The 22,661-nt window shown below is 45.9% G+C and overlaps 2 protein-coding genes across 2 annotated transcripts; both read right to left on the reverse strand.

Annotated features, from left to right (window-relative positions):
- Positions 1-1,589: 1,589 nt before the first annotated feature.
- LOC126010065 (stathmin-like) lies at positions 1,590-2,794 on the reverse strand. The gene is made up of 2 exons (XM_049774267.1): positions 2,638-2,794; positions 1,590-2,424 (listed from the first exon to the last, which is right to left on the reverse strand). The coding sequence occupies exons 1-2, from the start codon at positions 2,712-2,714 to the stop codon at positions 2,049-2,051; spliced, it is 453 nt and encodes a 150-aa protein (XP_049630224.1). The 5' UTR covers positions 2,715-2,794; the 3' UTR covers positions 1,590-2,048.
- Positions 2,795-9,089: 6,295 nt separating this feature from the next.
- Positions 9,090-10,919, reverse strand: CCL19 (C-C motif chemokine ligand 19). The gene is made up of 3 exons (XM_049771107.1): positions 10,859-10,919; positions 9,493-9,619; positions 9,090-9,183 (listed from the first exon to the last, which is right to left on the reverse strand). The coding sequence occupies exons 1-3, from the start codon at positions 10,917-10,919 to the stop codon at positions 9,090-9,092; spliced, it is 282 nt and encodes a 93-aa protein (XP_049627064.1).
- Positions 10,920-22,661: the final 11,742 nt, after the last annotated feature.

The raw sequence follows: 22,661 nt of genomic DNA on the forward strand, positions 1-22,661 counted from the left end.
GTCACACTTGGCATATGCAGGGTTTACCCCTGTCTCTGTGCTTAGTGATAACTTCTGATGGTGCTTGGGGACCATATGGGGTTATTGGGATTCAAGTGTGGTTGGCCACGTACAAGGCAGGTATCTTACCCTCTGTACTATTGCTTTGGCCCCTGAATGTCAGCATTTTAAACCCCTTAGTTATGATATTTTATTATGGCAATCCAAATAAGATAGACATAGTAATTGCTAAGACTGTAAGTAAATACTTTCACTTTGGTGAGGGGTACATATTTTTTTTTATCATATAAGCAAAAACAATAATGTATTAACTAATACTCTTAAATACTTGTTTATTTATTTAGGAGGAACCAGTGGTTCTCAGTGGTATTCAAGGTTTACTCCTGGTTTTGTGCTCAGGGTTCATTCCTGATGAGATTTGGGGGCCCATATGGGTTACCCGGGATCAAACTTTGGCCAGATGTGTGCAAGAGAAGCACCTTACCTACTGTACTATCCTCTGGCTTCTCCACCCTTACGTTTTTGTTTGTTTGTTTCTTTGTTTTGTTTTTGGGTCAGACCCAGCAGCGTTTGGGTTACTCCTGGCTCTAAGCTCAGGAATCGCCCCAGGCAGGCTCAGGAGACCATAGGGGATGCCGGAATTCGAACCATGGACCTTCTGTATGCAAGGCAAATGCCCTACCTCCATGCTATCTCTCCGGCCCCTCACCCTTACATTTTTTTTTTTCTTTGGTTTTTTGGGTCACACCTGGCAGTGCTCAGGGGTTATTCCTGGCTCCAGGCTCAGAAATTGCTCCTGGCAGGCACAGGGGACCATATGGGGCGCCGGGATTCGAACTGATGACCTCCTGCATGAAAGGCAAACGCCTTACCTCCATGCTATCTCTCCGGCCCCTCACCCTTACATTTTTAAGGAACATTTGAAAAGTAGAACATTGAATGCAATAGAAATATTTATCTTGGAGGCTGGAGTGGTGGCACAGAGGTAGGACGTTTGCCTTACATGCAGCTGACCTAGGACGGACTGCAGTTTGATCCCTCGGCGTCCCATATGGTTCCCCAAGCCAGGAGCAATTTCTCAACAAATAGCCAGGAGTAACTCCTGAGCATCACTGGGTGTGGCCCAGTGACAAAACCAAAAAATAAACAAAAATATTTATCTTGTTGTCTTTCACGCACAAACTTATGTATGAGGAATTGATTTTGTAGGCTTTACTCACTCATGGAGCTTGCTTTCCATAGTAGAATTCTAAAGCTCGGGGCCGGGCGGTGGCGCTGGAGCTAAGGTGCCTGCCTTGCCTGCGCACGGACCGCGGTTCGATCCCCCGGCGTCCCATATGGTCCCCCAAGAAGCCAGGAGCAACTTCTGAGCGCATAGCCAGGAGTAACCCCTGAGCGTCACAGGGTGTGGCCCAAAAACCAAAAAAAAAAAAAAAAAGAATTCTAAAGCTCACATAATTTTTCTAATCCCCCTTGTAGCTAGGGAATATGTTGCAGAGTTGGTTAATCAGTGTTTCTCTCCATGGAATATTGGCAAGGAAGGATTATGAGGGAATCTAGCCATGATCCAGAGCAGTGGCATTAGGGAATTTATTTATTTATTTTTTTAACAGCACTGTGCAGCTTTATTAACCATTCAAGTACAGTAGCATCTGGTAAAATTGGGACGTAATTGGGATTTAAAAGTGAACATATTCAGCATCTAACAATTTGAAAGAAGCCACTACATACTCTTTCACAAACATGTTTTCACAGAGCCAATACAGTACTAGCTATTAACTCAGTACACCAAGTGTACTGAAGTAGAAAAGATGCAACAAGAAAAATAGCTACATTAGAAAGACTTCAACTCTTTAGAAAAAGAGTAAAACACTTTTTGTTTCTCCCCTTATCCCCTAAAACAACATCATACAGTCTGATCTACCTATACAGTCCTACATCAGCTTCCAGAATATTTATCAGGAGGGCAAAAATAAAATGACACTGGCCAGTACAGTCTTTGGATATTTAGGAAGGGGAGGGGGAGAAAAGACAGTTTTTAGAACAAATTAGTCAGCTTCTGTCTCATCAGCAGGATCTTTGGATTCTTTATTCTTCCTTACTTCTTCAACATGCTTGTCCTTCTCTCGCAAACGTTCCAGTTTGGCAGCCATCTGTGCCTCTCGGTTTTCTTTGTTGGCTTCCATTTTATGGGTCAGTTTCTCTTCAGCCATTTTACTAAAGTTGTTGTTCTCTTCTATCGCTTTCTGAAGCACTTCTTTCTCATGCTCTCGTTTCTCAGCAAGCTGCTTTAAGACTTCAGCTTCGTGGGACTTGCGTCTTTCTTCTGCAGCTTCTAATTTCTTCTGAATTTCCTCCAGAGAAAGATCCTTCTTCTTTGGGGGAGAAAGGGGGAATTCAGGGACAGATTCTTTTGAACGAGGGCTAAGAATCAGCTCAAGGGGCCGGAGAGACAGCATGGAGGTAAGGTGTTTGTCTTGCATGCAACAGGTCGGTGGTTCAAATCCCGGCATCCCATATGGTTCCCCGAGCCTGCCAGGAGTGATTTCTGAGTGTAGAGCCAGGAGTAACCCCTGAGCACTGCCGGGTGTGACCCAAAAACAAAAACAAAAACAAAAACAAAAACAAAAAAAACACAAAAAAAGAATCAGCTCAAAAGCCTGGCCAGAGGCACGTTTCTTCAATTCTTTCACCTGGATATCAGAAGAAGCCATGATGAACAAAAGATAAGAGACTGGCAGTGTTATCTATTCAATCCACTGGCAAGGAAGCCTGCTCAGTCCGAGCCGCCTGGCCACACTCTAGGGAATTTATTTTTATGGTGGTAGGAATGTGGTGAAAGTCTTGTTCACTTTTCAGGGGCTGCTGTAGCTATGAGAGGTAAAACCTGACAGGTGACTTCTTTCTAAATAATTTGGGGGAGTAGTGTCAATGTTAGCCATGCATACAAATATTTATAACTTATAAACCAAGCCACTAACTTATCAAATGAAAATGTGCTGAACCTTTCTAACTTGAAAAATAGAATATATATTTTTCTTTTTTTGGGATCACATCTCATAATGCTCAGGGATAACTTCTGACTCTGTGCTCAGGGATTACTCCTGGAAGTTTTGGGGGGCCATAGGGAGTACCAGGAACCAAATCTGGACCAGCACATGTAAGACAAGTGCCCTACCTATTATACTATCTCTCTGGCCTGAAAATTAGGTATTTTCAAAACAGCATGAAGGTCTGGTTTGAATGGATTTTTCTGTTTCTTTTTTGTTTGTTTGTTTGTTTGTTTGGGGCCACATCATGCAGTGCTCAGGGCTTACTTTTGGCTCTGTGCTCAGGGATTACTCTTAGCAGGGTAAAAGGGACCATATTGGGTGCTGGGGATTGAACCCAGGTCGCATGTAAGCAAGCATCTTATCCCCTAGACTGTCAGAATGGAGAATTCTTGGGCTTCCTGGAAGGAGGTCTTTAGGTGACAGCAATACTCTAGCCAGCTTTGTCTCCTTTTCTTTGTACACTCTCCACTTCCTATCCCAGTTCCATCCTATACCATAAAAGGCATGAAAATGCCTCTGTTAACCCCATACATAAAAGCTCCTCTATGGTGTGACTGGCCATCTGGCCTTGAGTTCTATGCCTCCTTCTACAGAACAGGACTTGTGATTTTGTCTCACATGGCTGTTTAAAGGAAAGATAGCTTGGGGAAGGCAGGAGGAAAGAAGATACAGAGATGGTGGTGGAGGACAGTGAGCACTCTGGTGATGATGCATTATAGTAACTTTTTATATAACTTTGTATATTGGGACCATAACATTTAATACTATTTAACTTCCCAAACTATAACAAAAAAAATAATTTTATAGGGGCAAGAGTGATAGCACAGTGGGTAGGGCGTTTGCATCCCCAGCATCCCATATAGTCCCCTGAACCTGCCAGGAGTAATTTCTGAATGCAGAGCCAGGAGTTACTCCTGAGTGCCACAGGATGTGGCCCCAAACCAAAAAAAAAAAAAAAATTAAAAACGAAAGTTAAAAAAGAAGATACAAAACACAGAAAGCAGTCAGTTTGGAGCCTGACATGTGGTCAGCACCCCAAATTAATAACATTCCTTCTCCCCAATGACCACTTCCTTAGACCTGGCTCTGCAGAATAGCACCTCATTTTTACTTAGGAGATGAGTAGCTCAGAGAGGAGGTACAGTTAGCAGCTAAGAATATGGAACTACTCAAGAAGGACCCTACTCAGCCATTTTACCTTACCAGCTGTCTGTCTAGGAAGATGGTACATCTCTACCCCTCAGTTTCCTTCAATGAGAAAGTTCCTGTCCGAGTGCCATAAGCAATTGGCTAGAATACAGAGCCCTATCTTGTGGGGACAGCCTGAGGGCCGCCTAGTTTCTCTCATTGGAGCAGAGTCTATATATCCCAAAGAGGGGGCTCTTGGAGGTTCTCTTCATGTGAGAATTCTGCTTCTTCATAAGACTGCTATTTTTGAAAGTTTTTTGGGTTTGTTTCTGAGTTTCCCGGAGGCAAAGAAGGGGGGCATGGAGTGGGGGCTAACAAAAAAACCCAACAACAACAACATGATCTGATGAAAACATGATCAGAACCATATGCGCTGGCAGCTTTGGTGAAATGCAACTGGGCACAGAGGCAGTGCCATGTCTGGGAACTGGATGTGCTCTTGTAGTGTGTGTGGGTGGGGGCAGGCCCTGGGGGAAAGGACCACATTTGCTTCCAGTGGCTGTGAATCAAAAGTGTTCTGAAGTTCGTTCTGTGCCAGAGTCTCTGCAGAACACTGCTGCCAACAGAGACAGACATCCCTGTTTTATTTGTAGTTTATTTTTGAGCCACACCCAGTGGTACTCAGGGCTTAGTTCTGGATCTGGGCTCAGAGAATCAAACTCAGCTTGGCTGGGTGCAAGGCTCCTGGACAGGGAGCTTTTTTGCTATTATTGCTGGTTTGTTTTTTTCTTTCTTTCTTTTTGGGTTCACACCCAGCAATACTCAGGTCACTTTGGCTCTGCACTCAGGAATTACTCCTGATGGTCCTTGGGGAATCAAATGGGATGCCAGAGATCAAACCCAGATTGGCCACATGCAAGGCAAGTGCCCTACCCACTGGACTATCCTTCTAGGATAGGGACAGGGAGCTTTTTGTCCCACTGTGTGATGCTAGACATCCTTTCTACATAGGTGGACAAAAAAGGCTGGGAGCTCCCTGAGGCTGGGATGCCAGGTCCCTTTTAGCTGATGCTGACTGTTAGCATGGTAGGAGTGGAGTGGGATGGAGGTAGGTTTCATTCCCTAGTGGCTGGCCTTCAGTCTGTGGCCAAGAGATGGAGATGTCTACCTTGAGGCAGGAAGCAAGGTGGCTGTGTCTCAGTGGCAGAGATAAGAGTCCATTCCACCATGCCCAGAGGTGACATCTGCCTTCTGGCCAGAAGGTAGGGAGGCTCCAGGCCGACAAATTCAGGCTCAGTCATGATGGAAGGCATGTCACTGAGTCCTGTATGAGGCTGGAGCAGGTATGTAGAGGTTGAAGTGACGAACTGAGACCACTGAAGTGAGACAGGACAAGTGATGGGTTTGCTGGGCTCAGACTTCACTCAGCAGGTGGGTAGATAAGGAGATGGGCACAGCTAGCAGGGGGATGGCAGAGCAAAGGAGATGAAGGGAGCTGGGAAGGAGGGCTCTGGGCCTGCTCCTTTCGGGGGAGCTCTGCTGTCAGCTTCATCTGGTGTCAGGAAGCAGGTATTTCAGAGTGGGAGGTTTTACTCTGAGACACAAAGATTTGGGCTCAGTCTTTGACTGAAGAGATTCGTTTTTGGAGGGATCTGTGAGATCAAACTCAGGTCAGCTATGTGCAAGTCAACTGTCTTATCCCTATCTTATTTCTGCCCGGATTGAAGAGATTCTTTAAAATGAAGTCTTCAGGGCTGGAGAGATAATACAGCAGGTAGGGAGTTTGCCTTGCATGTGGCCAACCCAGTTTGATCCCTGACATCCCATATGGTCCCTAGAGCCCCACCAGGAGTGGTTCCTTAATGCAGAGCTAGGGGTAACCCCTGAGCACCACCACGTGTGGCCCCAAACAAAAAGTAAATAAAATTAAGTCTTCACCCCTATGTAACAGATGGGGGATTTGCATGGTGACTAGAAGAAAGTGCCCAGGATGTCACAGTGAGGAGTAAAGCAGGATAGAGGGCAGGAGGCAGGCACTGAGTTTAGCACTACTTCCACTGGTCCCCAGGGGCATGTTAGTGACTTCTGTCCTGATAACACCTGCCCTAGCACACTGGCCGCCTCCTCGCATTACTTCCTTATTTTGTAAATGTTCCAGGGCCCAGAGGAAAGGTGATATCATGCTGGGTAGGCTGGTTTTTGCTTCCCTCCCGCCCCCCTCCCCCCCAAGGAATTGAGAAGGAAGTCAGTCACATGCTTGCCCCTCTCACACCTGTGCTCATCTTTAGCCTACTGGGATGCATGCTAGGATACAGGCATAGAGTCTTGAGGTCTGGAGCTGGGTCTGCTGGAACTCTGGGACCAGCTGCTTTGATTGATGGCCTAAAGGATTTGGGGAGACAGACTGGGGTGAGGGGCCTGACAGGAGGTAATAGCCGAGGAGAAGCCGGCTGGATGCTTGGATGCATGAATGCATGGGTAATTTTTCTCAGGCAGCTCAGCCCCCTTCCCAGCCACTTCATCTGTTTCTGTTTCTTGCAAGCTCACCCCTTTTCACTCTGGTCACTGATAATACCCACAACTAGGCTAGCTGAGGGACTCTACCCCACCTGAAGGAGAGCCTTGGGACTGTCTCTCAGTGAAGAGGGACCCAGGCTCTCCTGTGCTCCCTGCCCCAGCTGCCTTGCCTGGCTTTGCTACTGCATGAAGAGGATCTGGGCTAATGATGGTTTCTCTTCGCCAAACCTGGGGCACCACACAGACTAGCTACTCCTAGCTGGACAGGCCTATGGATGAGTTAGGAGATCCACTAGGAACCCCAGGGCACCAAACAAACTTCACTTCTGTGGAGTGTTTTGAGTCACTGAAATTTTATCCTGTATGGCGCCTTTTTTTTTTTTTTTTTTTGGTGCAGGGGGCACACTGGCTCTGCACTCAAGAATCACTTCTGATAGTGCTTGTGGGACCATATGGGGTGCCGGTGTGAAACCAGGTAGCATGCAAGGCAAGTGCCCTATCTGATATACTATCACTCCAGCTCCATTGGTGCTTTAATTTTCCCTCTTTTGAGTGAGTCCCTTCAACTCAGGGTCCCTGGGGCCTTGGGGCTGAGGTTGTCTGTGGTATTTTTTTTCTATTTTATGGGTCACACCTTGCAGTGTTCAAAGGTTACTCCTGACCCTGCACTCAGGAATTACTCCTGGAAGTTCTTGGGGGAAATTATGAGAAGACAAGGATCTAACCTGGATCAGCTGCATGTAAAACAAACTCCCTACTCACTGTGCTATCACTCCAGCCCCCACAAGGTAGGCTGTGGAGGCAAGATGGGTACCTCCACATGGCTTTTCTTTCTTCCACAGCTGATGCTTCCACAGCAGGCCTTTCTCCCATGCCTGAACTCGGTGAGAACCCCTGAGAAGTGACTCCTCAAGACTTATCTATGGCTTATTTTTCTATTTTGTGGTACTGGGACCTCACATAACTATGGTGGAAGTTTTACCCACTGAGCCACGTCCCTGCCCTCTCTTTTGAGACAGATGAATTCTCATCCCTTGCTCTCAGCCCATTCTCACACAGACATTTTTACTTTTCATGTGATACGAGGAATCAAAGTTAGGGTCTCACATGAGCAGGGCAAGTGGTCTACCAGTGAGTTACAAGCCCTTCATGCAATATTCTCTCTCTCTTTCTCTCTCTCTCACTCTCACTCACTCTCTCTCCCCAATCCTCTTTTATTTTGAATCACACCCAGTAGTGTTCACTGTTAACTCATGGCTAGGTTGAGAAATAATATATAATGTTGGGTATCTAACCATGATCAACTGCATCCAACGCAAACACCCCACAATCTGTACTATCTCTCTGGCTCAGTTATACATTCTCAGGAAAATATTTACTGAGTGGCTACTTTGTGCCTGTCAGTGGGCTGGTCACTATGGAGACAGTGGAAACCATAGTAGATTTCCACCCAGGAAGGCTGGAAAATCAGTAGGTATAATCTTGTATAGTTTGATTGAGGTGTGAAGGGTGGGGTGGGTCAGGAGCTGGGGGTGCTTGGCAGGGACAGAGGTCTGTAACCCAATCACAAGTCAGGGAATCTTTCTGGATGAAAAGTCGTCTAGACTCAGATGGAAAGCGGAGAGAGCAAAAGAAAGGAGTTTTCCAGACAGGGATGAACATGGGTGAATGGACACTTTCCTCCAGGCACTCGCTGTGAGGCAGAGGGAAGCCCTAACCATGAGATCAGGTTTCCCACAAACTTTCCCTGGGGACACCTGATCCCTAACACACCTGGATGACTGAACACCTGGGAGGGTGAGACAGTCAAGCGTGGTCAGAGAAGCGTTAGGCTGAGTATCACTGAACCATGGGGAAGAGGAATAGTGGGAACTGGTTTAGAGAATCTCTCCTGGAGGTGGGTGGGGGAATAGATGATGGCGCTGCAGGGCTGCAGGGTGTACGTGTCCTGCTAGTCCCCTCCTGTCTCCTCTCCCAGTCAGACGCCAGTCTTCCAAACAGACGATATAGACAGACACTGCTCAGAATCTAGGGGTGACAGCTGAAATTTATTGGCATCATCTTAGTCTGGGCATGGAGGTACTGTGCTCCCATTAAGCACACACATGCATGCCGCAAGAACACACGCATGAATGCAGCTCCCTGACACAACACACTCTGCCCCAGCTGAAGTCTCTGTTGCAGCAGAGCTGAGCTCTGGCTTTCCTCTGGTCCTTGGCTCCCCAGGGTTTCAGCGATTCAATGCCTTGCACATGCATGGTTCTCTCTGGAGCTGATGCAGGGAGTTAACTGATAAAAGTCTTGTTCTGATGGGGAAATGGGGAAAAGATGCTAGTAATAGGTAGATAAGAGGCTGAGAAGACAGAGCAGGGCTTAGGGCTCAGGCTTGCCTTATTGTTTTTGCCTCTGCAATCTCTTGATGATGCGTTTCACCCAGGGCTGGTCTGGAGGTGCACAGAGCTGATGGCCTCTCAGCGTGGTGAACCTGGAGTGAGAGGGCACAGGGTAGAGAGGATGGTCCCAAGAAACCCAATTTACAGGCAGCTGAGGCTGGACTCTTTTTTTTTTGGGGGGGGGTCACACCCAGCAATGCTCAGGGCTTACTCCTGGCTCTAGGCTCAGAAATCGTCCCTGGCAGGCACAGGGGACCATATGAGATGCTGGGATGAGGCTGGACTCTTTTTGAAACTTTGTTGAGCTGTTCCAGGGGGCTCCATGAAGGGGTTGTGCTTGCAAGAAAAAGATAATCAGAGAGAATATGAGCCAGGGTTAATGGGAAGACCCATTTACTCACACTACAGCAGGCACAATGCAGCCATCTTTCATGAGGAGGTAGCGAAAGGCCTTCACGATATTCTTGGGGATAGGGCGCTGGGTCACTGACAGGCAGCAGTCTTCTGCATCGTTGGTGCCCGCCAGAGCTGGGGGGAGGAGAGGAGAAGAGAGGAAAGGTGGAGTTGGGACACAGGGACCCTAGGAGTTGAGGCTGCCATCCTTATAGGGGATGCTCCTTTTTTTGAGTGTGGATAGAGGCTCCGGGTACAGTTTGTACCATTATGATCCAAGGTACTGCTGGTTATTGAGGTTCTCTAAGTACTTTTTTTTTTTTTTTTTTTTTTTTTTTTTTGGTTTTTGGGCCACACCCGGCGGTGCTCAGGGGTTACTCCTGGCTGTCTGCTCAGAAATAGCTCCTGGCAGGCACGGGGGACCATATGGGACACCGGGATTTGAACCAACCACCTTTGATCCTGGATCGGCTGCTTGTAAGGCAAACACCGCTGTGCTATCTTTCCGGGCCCCTAAGTACTTCTTTTATGGGCACAACCAGCAGTGTTGAAGGTGTACTTCTGGCTCTGCATTCAGAAATCTCCCCAGTGGTGCTTGTGGGCCAGGAATTGAATTAGTATTGGCTACATATATAGAAGCACCTCATAAGTGCTATCTTTCCAGTCCCTGAAGTACTTTTAAGTTATTAGATTAAAAAAACACGTTCTGAATAAATGCCTTCTGTCAACTTCCTCTTGATCTCTCAACTTCCCCACAAGTTGGTACTGGTCAATATTGGGTTTGGGGTGGGGTAGTAAGGGCTGGGGGTACCTGGAAGATGGTGAAGACCTTAGGAATTTCTAAGTATTTAGCTTAATAGCCCTGCCTTTATGTATCCTCTCTTCTCCACTTTAAACCCATATTTACTGTTCTTTCCTCCTGTCTGGGAAACTGAAGCAGCAGGAAGGAGACCTTCTGGTGAGAAGGCCAGACAGACTCTGGCATATGCCAAGACATGTACACATTGCAACTTAGGGATGAGAAACACCCACAAGGGCTGGAGAGATAATGTAGTGGGTAAGGCACTGGCCTTGCACATGGCTGACCCCAGGTTCTATCCTTGGCATAGCATATGTTTCCCTGAGATCCACCATGAGTGACCCCAGTGCAAGAGCATGGAATAAGCCCTGAGCATCCTCAGGTATGCCTTCCCAAGCACACATACATATAAAAGACCAAATACATCTACACTCAGAAGGGAAACCTAAGTTCACAGGCAGTTCCAGATAGCCCTGTGCCTTGCATGCAGCACCAAGCAGACATCTAGTCCCCCCCAACCCATTAGACATCTAGTTTTTTTTTACTTCCTATCCCTCTATCACTCCTGCACTTACCAGGGGTGTTCCAGAAAAACAGCAGGATGAGGACCAGTAGTTGAGCCATAGGTGAGGCCATGGGAGGCAGACAGACTGCAGGGGTCTGCAGGGACAGGCTGGGGTGTAGGAGTTGGTTTGTGCCAGAGATCTAGGAGAGAGGAGCTCGTGTCCTGTCCTGGAGTGGACGAGGTGCACTGAGGACAAGTGTGGAACTTGTGAGACTGTGGGCTGTGACTGCTTCCTATTTATATCCTGGACTTTCTTTACTCAGAAATCCCCTCACTGCATTCTGTGGATCCCCCTGTGCCCCCCTCCTTGGATGGAATCTGACCCTGCCCTCACTCCTCCTCTCCCAGACCCCCTTCTGCTTTCCTTGGCTTCAGCACTGAGAACCTAAGGAAGCTGCAGACCCACCAAGAGGAGATCATAAGGGGCTAGTTCCAGAGATAGGAGTCTGACTATCACCTCTCTGGGAATTTTGGGCTAACTGTCAGTGGGGATGTTTAAGATGGGGGGGGGGGCTTTGGGGCCGGAGCGGTGGCACAGGCGATAGGGTGTCTGCCTTGCATGTGCTAACCTAGGATGGACTGCGGTTCGATCCCCCGGTGTTCCATATGATCCCCCAAGCCAGGACTGGGTCTGGCCCCAAAACAAAACAAAACGAAAACAAAACAAGATGGGAGGGCCAGAGTATGGAATTGTGTCTCCTTCCTTCAGTTTGTCCCTACTCTGCATTCATGTCTCCTCTCTGCTGCTGTAGATGAAGATGACTCCCTGAGACCCTCAGGACAACCTTGGTGCCCAGGGTCACTCCCAACTCAGCTTATTTGGCACCTGCCCAGCCATCATCCGGGAACCAGAGTCTTCCTGGAGACCAGCAGAGCTGAAGGGAAACTGCCTCAGAAGGAGCCCTTTCCCCCCTGCATGGACCAGGGCCCCAGGACTCAACCTCCTGGCTCATGGAGCACCCTTGGGGCTCTTGTCACTAATCTCATATCTCCAACATATGGGTCAGCCACAGAGCAGCAGAGTGCTGGCCTGGGAGCTCCCTTCCTCTTTCCCCTATTTTTGATCTTGGGAACCAAGAGATTTCTAAGGAGAGGGACTGTTCAGTTCATTATGAGACTAGTCCCCAAATTTTAAGGAATCTGCCCCTGGGGGAGGGAAGGCATGATTTCCCAGCCTTGTGAAAAACAATACCAGAGATAGGCTGGAGGAGCAAGCCATCCCCCATGAGAAACATGAGGCACTGTGCTTCACCTACTCCACAGGCTCTGTGTCCCCTTCTTCCTAAGGAATATGTCCCAAGGAAACAATAAAACTCCTCCTTGATCATTGATATTATTTTTCTTTCCAGCTTCTAATGATAATATTACTTCTGATTGTTGCTGCTTGCTGGACTTGCATCAAGGACCTGGACTCTTCTCCCTGGCTGAACTAACCCAACAAAGCTTTGAGTGGCTGTTAGTATTTAGCACGTTATTCTTCCTTTCACAGGAAAGGATAAAAGGCTCAGAGTGTTCACAGCAGGTGTCCTGATCTCCCAGGTCTCTGTGCTAAGGTTTCCTAGTGACATTGAGCCAAGGGGTTCAGTGTCAAACTATTTTGATTGGCAAATCATATAGTTGAATGTGCACCCAGCATTTCTGTTAGATAGACATTGTCTATAGAGACCAGCCCTAGAGGTTTCTGCTGGCATGAGTAAATGCAGGGCTGGTGGTTCTGAATTCCTGCTCTGAGTATTTCCTGCTGTTGCTCCAAACACGGGTTTTCACAGGAAGGCCTAAGGCAGTGGTCTTGATTTCTCAAGGGTGTTGGCACCAATCGGAAGTAGACAGGTGCTCATAGGTCCATCATAGGTAGTCCTAAAACACTGGGAAGTCTCAGTGGACAGAATTGAGGCAGCATATGAATGTATTAATCTAATTACTTTTGTTTTTGGGCCACACTGTACTGTGCTTTGGGCTTTTTCTGAATTAGTGCTCAGGGATCACTCCTGGTGATGATAGGGAACCATGTGTAAAGCACATTCTAGGTAAAGAATAGGAATAACTGAAGAAAAAAGAGGGCTTTTGGCCCAGAGTTAATACAGTGGCTAAGATTTTTGTCTTGCATGCAATTGACCAGGTTCTATTCGTGAACTCCATCTGGGTTCCCTGAGCCCTGCCAGAAGTGATCTCTGAGTGCAGAGCAAGGAGTAAGTCCTAAGCACTAGTGGATGTGGCCACAAAAAAAAAAAAAAAAAAAAAAAAAAAAAGAAAAAGAAAAGAAAAGCTGTTCTTTGTTAGCAATAATAGCAACTAAATTTGGGAAGGATGCTTGCCAGCACACCCTGGAGAACAACTTCAAAAGAGTAGGGGGTCTAGTTTTTTGTTTTTGTTTTTGCTTTGGACTATACCCAGTGGCATTCAGGGGTTACTCCTGCTCTCTGCTCAGATTTTACTCTTGGCAGGCTCAAGGGACCACATGGGATGTTGGGGATCAAAACTGAGTCAGCTGTGTGCAATGCAAACGTCTTAGCCACTGCACTATCACTATAGCCCCAGGGGTGGCGTGGAGGTGTCCTAGTTTTATTCCAGCATAGGTGGAGTGAAGTAATTGTGCATACATAAGCTTTTAAATAAACTATGTACTCATAAAGGAGAGCAGTGAGCATACGCAGCTGAGGAATATTCATTGTATGTCAGAAAATTGTGGAGAACTGTCATGGAGGTGTGTAGTAACAAAACAAAGATCAAGGAGACTGGAACTTGAAATAGCAGCCATCAGGAGAGATGAAGTCATGAAATTTTCCTATATGTGGATGTACATGGAATTTATTATGCTGAGTGAAATAACCCAGGAGAGAGATAGATACAGAATACTCAGGTATGGATTTAAAAAAAAAATAAAGACATTACTGTAATAAGGCCCAGAGACAATAGAGTTAAGGGTCAGAAGGGCTGGAAGGACCAGCCCACAATTTGAAGCTTACCACAAAGAGTGGTGAAAAAGGGAAATAACTACACTAACAACTAGCATGACAGTGTTAAAGATTGAGAGAAGTAGAATGCCTGTCACAAATACAGGCAGGGGTGGGCAGGAGGGAGGGCATCGATGGTGGGAATATTGCACTGATAAAGGGAGGTAATTCTATTTAAGACCGAAACCCAACTACAATCATGCTTGTAATTATGGTGCTAAAATAAAGATTTTATATATTAAAAAAAAAGATTCTATTGCATAGTTTTCACTATTAAGTCCTGTCTGAACAGTGGCCTGGTTTCTTATCAGTGCAAAAATGTTCTCAAGCTCCCACTTTGGCCTGATCAGAGTCAACAGAATACAATGAAGCAGCTTTTTCCAGGGAGAGGAGATTACATCCTCAAAATTACAACCCTCAAACTAATTCACTTTAGCTTTTTCTTTTTCTTTTCTTTTCTTTTTGTTTTTGGGTCTACTAGTCTTGTTTCGTTTTATTTTTTTTTGTTTTGTTTTTTTGTTTTGGGTCACACCTGGCAGCGCTCAGGGGTTACTCCTGGCTCTACGCTCAGAAATCGCTCCTGGCAGGCTCGGGGGACCATATGGGATGCCGGAAATTGAACCAATGACCTTCTGCATACAAGGCAAACACCTTACCTCCATGCTATCTCTCCGGCCCTCTACTAGTCTTCTTAACCCACCTTGGCCATTGGGGAAATACCTGGCATCGGTCAGGAATGGAAAGTCTGTCCCACGCACCTACATGTATGGACACTCATGTCTCACTAACCCCATGAAGCAGCAGTCAGGCTGTGCCTGACGTCTACTTGATCTACACAGCACAAGAATCCTCACCATTGAGATCTCGGGAATTGTAGACTAGGGCTGGAGCAGGGAATTGTTCTTGTAGAAAAAGGAAGGACTGCCTACCTTCAATACAGGCATTTCAGAAGCTTAGCCTTCCCTTGCAAAAGAGAATTTCAGGGGTTCAGAGTCAAAGTAGAGCAAGTAGGGAACTTGCCTTTCACATGGTTGACCCAGGCCAATCCCTGGTACCAATATGCTCCCCAAGCTCTCACCAGGAGTGACCCCTGAACAAAGAGCTAGGAGTAAATCCTCAATACACTCAAACTCAAAAACCAAAATAACTAATTTCAAAGTCAAGTAAAATGCTTTATTTGAGCTTTTTGGTTGTGTGTGTGTGTGTGTGTGTGTGTGAGAGAGAGAGAGAGAGAGAGAGAGAGAGAGAGAGAGAGAGAGAGAGAGAAAGAGAGAGAGAGAGAGAGAGAGAGAGAGAGAGAGAGAGAGAGAGAAAGAGAGAGAATGTTCAAGGAAGATCATGGGCTTCTCCAGAGAGAAAAAGTTGAGAATATATATCTCAAACTGAGATGTGGGGCAACCTTTAAGTTGAAAAATCCTCCCGTAAGCCTTTACAGAGCTGATTTTATATCCTGGCCTCTTCCAAAGTGTCTCACCTGGGTAAAGAATTTGTTGCTAAGGCATTGTCAAAGATAAGAATAGCCTTAGCCACTTGGTGCCTTTTTTTTTTTTTTTTTTTTTACCTCCTTATGACCGTTAGATTCCTTGAAACTTTTGCTTTTCTGAAGGGCTCCATCCTTCTCCGTTTTTCCTCAGTTTTTCCATCTCTATAAAGCTCAGTATTTACATCTTAGAGGTATGTAGTATTCATGCTTATGGGCTACTTCAAGACTGATCACTGGGTATTTTCCTTTAAAAAATCATTAATAGGGGCACCTTCAACCTCTCAATCTGCAACGAAAATATTTAAAAAATAAGTCACTTCTCATCAACTTTCAGCAACATTGTCTCTGCCCTGAATGACTGCAACAACCTCACTGGTCTTCTCCTGCTTCCCTCTTGGTGCCTTGTTGTTCTATTCTCCATCCTACTGCCAGCAGAAGCCTTGAAAAGATTTGGGGCAGGGCTATAGATATTGTACAGCAGGTAGGGTTTTTACCTCACCCCTCTGACCTTGGTTCAATCCCAGCACCCTATATGGTTCCCCAAGCCTTCCAGGAGTGATCCATGAGCACAGAACCAGAATTAACCCTTGAACACCTCGAGGTGTGCCTACAAGAAATAAAAATTAGAGCAGGGGCCATAAAGATGCACTTGCCTTATATGTGCCAACCCCCATTTGATCCCCACTACCACATGTCACAGCTTTTTGAAATTTGTTCCTTCTCTTCCCCCCAAAAAACCTTAGAAAGGTTTAGGGGTTAGAAAAAGCTAAAGTGGGGGTCGGAAAGATAGCATGAAGGTAAGGCATTTGCCTTGCATGCAGAAGGTCAGTGGTTCGAATCCCGGCATCCCATATGGTCCCCCAAGGGCCTGCTAGGAGCGACTTCTGAGTGTAGAGCCAGGAGTAACCCCTGAGTGCCGCCGGGTGTTACCCCAAAAAACCAACCAAACCAACAAAAAAACCCAAACAAAACAAAACAAAACAAAACAAAAAAGAAGACTAGTTGACACAGTTTTCTTGAGACTGCCTCCCTTGCTCCAATTTTCACTAAGTCATCAACATTTTGACAGGCTTTTTTTGTTTGTTTGTTTTGTTTTTGTTTTTTTTTGGGTTTTTTTTTTGTTTTTTTTTGGGCCACACCTGGCAGTACTCAGGGCTTACTCCTGGCTATCTGCTCAGAAATAGCTCCTGGATGGCTCAGGGGACCATATGGGACCACCTTAGGTTCTGGGTCCGCTGCTTGCAAGGCAAACACAGCTGTGCTATCTCTCCAGCCCCAGGCTTTTTTTTTTTTTTTTTTTTTTTTTGGTTTTTGGGCCACACCCGTTTGACGCTCAGGGGTTACTCCTGGCTATGTGCTCAGAAATCGCCCCTGGCTTGGGGGGACCATATGGGACGCCGGGGGATCGAACCGCGGTTCGTTCCTTGGCTAGCGCTTGTAAGGCAGACACCTTACCTCTAGCACCACCTACCCGGCCCCAGGCTTTTTTTTTTTGTTTGTTTCTGGAACCACACCTGGGCATGCTCATGGGCTACTCCCAGTATGGTGCTCAGGTAATCATGCAGTTCCAGATCAAACCTGGGCTTCATCCCTTTGTGATATCTTCAACCCAATTCAGTGAATGAGTTTTCCTGAGTTCAGCGTCAGATGAGAGAAAGAGGAAGGAAGAATACTGCAGTATTTTTGGCTTGAGTAATGAGATGGATGGAGCTATATTTACCAAGATGAAGCTGACTGCAAGAGAGTGGGCTTGTGGGAAGATCAGGAACCTTGTTTTAACTTATTAAGATGAAGCTGCATTTTGGACCTATATGGGGAAGTGTTGAGTAGGTAGCTGATAATATGAGCCTGGAGTTCAGAGAAGAGATTCTGGATGAAGATACACATTATACACATTTGGGAGCATACGGATGGTATTTAAGGCCAGAAGACAATGAGATCACCATGCCACTGAGTACAGGTAGGGCAAGCTCCAAGTCTAGGGATTTTATTGACATATCTACAGATCTGGGAGCTGAAGAGGATTCAGGGAAGGAGGGGGTCCTCAGTGTTTTGAAACAAAAAGGGAGAGAGGCTACAGGTCCATGTTTCATAGAAAAAGGGTGGCAGGTTTAAAGCATCCCTGTTGGTGATGGTGAGAGGGAAACTGTTGACATTGGTGGCAGAAAATATGCACTGGTGAAGGTTGTTATACATTGTATAACTGTAACTCAATCATGAACAACTTTATCTATGGAAAAAACTGTATCATGAACAATCTCGTAACAACAGTGTTTAAATAATAATAAAAATAAAGCAGCCATGGTGCTGTCTAGTTATAAGTGGACAAGCTAATGTGAAGAGATGGAGGCCAGCAAGATGGGTTTGAAACTATTTACAACCACACAGCCTCAGTATACTCCATGTTTATGTGGTTCACTCTTCCCTAAGGTCAGTTGCATTTATGGGGCTCTTGTTTAGTATGAGCCGTGGTCACATCTGATTTCAGACCAGGGCAGATCAATCCCTCTCGCCCCACTCTCCTCCTAACCTCCATGGTCCCAGGTCTCACCAAAGCCATTCCCTGATGGTGGTAGTAGGGGTGGGTTGTAGAGATCCCAGATGGAGGGCCTCTGGGACATTGAGCAAGAGGGGATGAGCATCTACCAAGTAAGGAAGTGGATAATTGTGGGAGAAGACCTCATTAGTTGCTTAGTATTTGTGAAATGAATGGCTGTAAGGATCCTGAACAGTATCTGTGCATAAAGGTTGTGTCTGCAATGTATGTATGTATTCGGTGAGTGGTTTGTGAGATATATGTATGTAACGTGGTGTTATTGTGTATGTGGTGAAGAGTGTGTGACATCTGTGTGTGTACGGTGAGTAGTGTGGTGTGTATGGAAAATGTGTGTCGTGTATGCAAATGGCATGGTTCTGTGTGTGATGTGGAGCATGCATTGTATAGGTGTGCATCATGGAATGTGTGTATGGAGTATGGTGTGTGATATGATATACATGGCAAGCAATGAGTGTGTGGTTTGTGTTTGTTGTGTGTAGTGCGTGCACGCATGTGCATGGTGAGCGATAAGTATGTTTTGTACATGTGAACTGTGTGTTTGTGGTGTTTAGTGTGTGTTGTATATGTTTGTATGGTGAGTTAGGAGTGTGTTATGCATTTATGCGGTGTGTGATGAATGGTGTGTGTGTGTGTGTGTGTGTGTGTGTGTGTATGAATGCACACTTATGTACTGGGCCTGGTGTCGCCCCAGTGGGTGAAGGGAGTCTCTGAGAGGGCGGCTGCTGTGGCAGGAGCAACTCTAGGCGTGAGGCCCGATCCCACAGGCTATTGAGAAAGTCTGGGAAGGGCGCTGCTCTCCAGGTCCGTGCAGAACGGAGAGCCCTCATCCAAGGGACTTGCTGCACTGAGGACCTTGGCGGCCACTGCCCCCGCAGCATAGTCTCATTTTTCAGCCTCGCGGACTTAGGAATGTTCACAGTGTTCATTCCCTCTGCACCTCGGGAACCCTGGGATAAGGTGCAGAGCTGAAAGACCGGAGGAAACCCTTCTCATCACTGCCTTTCCTTGTGCCTTGCGGAACCTACACGGATTCTTTAAACCCCTTTTTTCTGTTCTAGCAGGTACCGTTAGGGCTCAACTGTGCCCAGTGGCTCGGCTGGCTGGAAGAGAGACTTAACGTGGTCGCTGAGAGAACGGGCTTGTTGTGCTCATCAAAGGACACAGGGACAGTGCTGGCTTAATAGCCTACCATGATATACGGGGTGAGGGGGGGAGGATATATATATATATATATATATATATATATATATATATATATATATATATATATATATATATATATATATATATGTATAAAATCAAGAAGCTGAAGGAAATAAAATCAGTCATCAAGCTCGCAGTTTGCTTTTAGCAGGCCAAGGACCAACGGTGGTGCTGCGCCACCTGGTGACAGAACAGGGCAAAAGAGCAGTTTACTGCTCAGGTAGCAAGTGCGCGCGCATTCTGAACTGTTGTGGTCTGCTCAGAAGTGGAATTCTATTCACATTTTATTTTCTGTTTATTTGGGGGCCACACTTGGCAATAATCAGGGGTTATTCCTGACTCTGTACTAAGGAATTACTCTTGGTAGGTAGTGCTTGGGGACCATATGGGATGTTGAGGATTGAATTCAGACCAGGACTGTACAAAGCAAGTGCCCTATCTGATACACACTCTCTCTCTCTCTCTCTCTCTCTCTCTCTCTCTCTCTCTCTCTCTCTCTCTCTCTCTCTCTCTCTCTCTCTCTCTCTCTCTCACACACACACACACACACACACACACACACACACTCTCTCTCACACACTCACACACACACATCTCCAGCCCCTCTGTTAATATTTTAAGATGGCATTGGGCAGTAGCACTTTAAAGGCAAAAGTCTACAAGAACATGACAGAGTATTTCTGGTGTATTTTGGTTTGCTATTAACTGAGAAAAGGGTGTCTTTGCATCCAGAGCCCCTGATAGGTCACCAGTGCTGGGACATTCCCTGAACTTAGTAGGGAGTAGCCTCTGAGCACTGCCTATGGCCCCCCAAAAATGTGTGGTGGACCTGTCAAATTTAGGCTTCACCCTTAGATTACTTTTACTTTATTGTTTATTGTTGCTTTGAACCACACCCAAGTGTGCTCAGGGATTATTCCTGACTGTGATCAGGGATCACCCTTGGTTGTGCTCAGAGCACTCTAAGAGGTATTGGTGATTGAACTTCCATTGACAGTGGGCAAGGCAATTGCTCTATCTGCTGTGCTAGTTCTTTGGCCATGAGGCACTTTTTTTTTTTTTTTAAGTTATATTGCTCTTGAGGGGTTCCAGTCGGGTTATGGTGCTTGCAGGTGCTGGAGGTGCTTATGCAGGTTTGCATGTCCTTGGTGGCAGTGCTTACACATGCTTGCTGGGGGCCACATTCTATTTTTAGTTTTTGGGCCACTCCCAGCAATGTTCTGGGCTTACTCCTGGCTCTGTACTCAGGAATTCTGAGTGGTGTTCTGGGGACTGTATGGGATGCCAGGGATCAAACCCAAATTATCACCATGCAAGGCCAGTGACCTAGCCACTGTACTGTCACTCTGACCTGGGGCTTGCACTCTTTCTCTGAGACACACCATTTACAGTTCTGGTACTCACAGAGTTTACGTACATGCTCTCTCTAGGGTTTGTACCTTTTGGGATAACACATCATGTTAGTTGTGTTTCGTAAGGGCCACACCCTTTGTGGTGTTCACATGGAACATGACTGGATGTTGATGAAAATTGTTTTTCTACCTCAACTTTAGAAACACATCTGCTATATATTTTCTAAGAAATAATTATAGTTATTCATTACTATTATTTGTTTCTATTTTGTAATAGGGTTGGCATCTGGCAGTCTTCAGGGGCCTGAGTGACTGTGGTGCTGATGGACTAGTAGTGCCAGGACCTCCAGGTCTATTTCCTGCATTGCTGGAGGGTCCTGGATTCTGGAATGCTCCGGTGCCAATGCTCACATGTTAGGCATGTGCTTTGCCACTGGAACTATCACCCCACTGAATAATTTGTTTTGAAATTTATTTAAAGAAAATGCATCGGGCCGGAGAGATAGCAGAGCAGTAAGGTCTTTGCCTTGTAAGCGGCCGATCTAACAGGACCAATAGTGGTTCAAATCCTGGCATCCTATATGGTCTCCCATGCCTGCCAGGGGCAATTTCTAAGTACAGAGCCAGGAGAAACCCCTGAGCGTGGCCTGGTGTGACCCAAAAACCAAAAAAACAAAATAAAACAAAACAAAAAAAACAAAAAAAAATCACATAGTTGGTATGATTGATCATACATTTGTTTCTAGATAAGTGAAAGCAAAATTATTAAAAAAATATAGAAAGGAAAAAAAGCAAGAGAAGAAAGTTTAAAAAAGAAAGATAAAGTACAGTAGCTAGCACATTTGTGAAAATTATTATATCTCCAAATGAAGTCATTAATACAATGGCAGAAAGTTTAATAAGCACTTGTTAGCTGTCCATTCTCTTAAATTGGTATGTTCTTGAAGTTTGGTTAGATTAGTGTCCCCAAAGGGAATCTTAAAGGGTCAGTGATAAAGCAGAGCCATCAGGAAAATGGTGCTTATCCCATAGTAATTTTTAAATGTTAGGTCTTTTTATTTGTTTGTTTGTTTGTTTTTGGGTCACAGATATCGCTCCTGGCAGACTCGAGGGATTATATGGGATGCTGGGATTTGAACCAACATCCTTCTGCATGCAAGGCAAATGCCTTACCGCTGTGCTATCTCTCTGGCCCCTAAATGCTAGGTCTTAATATGATAAAGCATTTGAAAAATACTAAGGCTATGATAATGGAAAGATGAGTTTTTTTTGGAGGAAAGAAAGCACAAAGTAGGGGCCGGGCAGTGGCGCTGGAGGTAAGGTGCCTGCTTTGCCTGCGCTAGCCTAGGACGGACCGCGGTTCGATCCCCCGGCGTCCCATATGGTCCCCCAAGAAGCCAGGAGCAACTTCTGAGCGCATAGCCAGGAGTAACCCCTGAGCGTCACAGGGTGTGGCCCCCCCCCCAAAAAAAAAAGAAAGCACAAAGTACAATTAGAATTTTTAAGAAGATAAAAAACTTCATGATCACAGGAAGTAACATAGTAAACTATTTGCCTCTGCAGTGAACATTTACATCATCATGGTAATGTAGCTCTCATCATGATTTAAATATAGTAGAATGGAGATATTTTGAGGAAGGTGACAGGAGAGAAAGGTTGGTAAGAGAGCTAAATATCTCCTTTTATAGTAGGAAGTTAAATGGAAATGTTTTTTTTTTTTTTTTGGGGGGGGCACACACAGTGATGCTCAGGGGTTACTCCTGGCTATGTGCTCAGAAATAGCTTCTGGCATGGGGCCGGAGAGATAGCATGGAGGTAAGGTATTTGCTTTGCGTGTAGAAGGTCAGTGGTTTGAATCCCGGCATCCGATATGGTCCCCCAAGTCTGCCAGGAGTGATTTCTGAGTATGGAACCAGGAGTGACCCCTGAGTGCTGCTGGGTGTGACCCAAAAACCAAAAAAAAAACAAAACAAAACAAAAAAAAAGAAATAGCTTCTGGCTTGGGGGATCAAATGGGACACTGGGGGATTGAACTGCAATTTATCCTAGGTCAGCTGTGTGCAAGGCAAATGCCATACTGCTGCACCACCACTCTGGCCCCTCAAATGGAAATATTTTAAAAAAGGAAAGTGTGGGGGCGGGGAGAGAGTTCAATGGACTGAGTCCAAGCTTTGTATGCAGGTGTTCTTGGGTTGATTCCCAGAGCACCACCTGGAGAGACCCTCAAGCACTGAGCTGGGAATAGACCATAAGCAGTGTCAAGT

This window comes from Suncus etruscus, chromosome 1 (assembly GCF_024139225.1).
Source record: "Suncus etruscus isolate mSunEtr1 chromosome 1, mSunEtr1.pri.cur, whole genome shotgun sequence".
In the NCBI taxonomy this organism is placed as follows: Eukaryota; Metazoa; Chordata; class Mammalia; order Eulipotyphla; family Soricidae; genus Suncus; species Suncus etruscus.

Bases quoted from the DNA above. Each gene is read 5' to 3' on its own strand.
- CCL19 (XM_049771107.1), bottom strand. From the start codon at position 10,919: ATGGCCTCACCTATGGCTCAACTACTGGTCCTCATCCTGCTGTTTTTC. The intron at 9,620-10,858 runs GTAAGTGCAGGA...TCCTCCCCCCAG, and splicing joins GTTTTTCTGGAACACCCCTG to CTCTGGCGGGCACCAACGAT. The intron at 9,184-9,492 runs GTGAGTAAATGG...CTCTCACTCCAG, and splicing joins TGCATTGTGCCTGCTGTAGT to GTTCACCACGCTGAGAGGCC.
- LOC126010065 (XM_049774267.1), bottom strand. From the start codon at position 2,714: ATGGCTTCTTCTGATATCCAGGTGAAAGAATTGAAGAAACGTGCCTCT. The intron at 2,425-2,637 runs GTGTTTTTTTTG...GCTGATTCTTAG, and splicing joins TTTGAGCTGATTCTTTTTTT to CCCTCGTTCAAAAGAATCTG.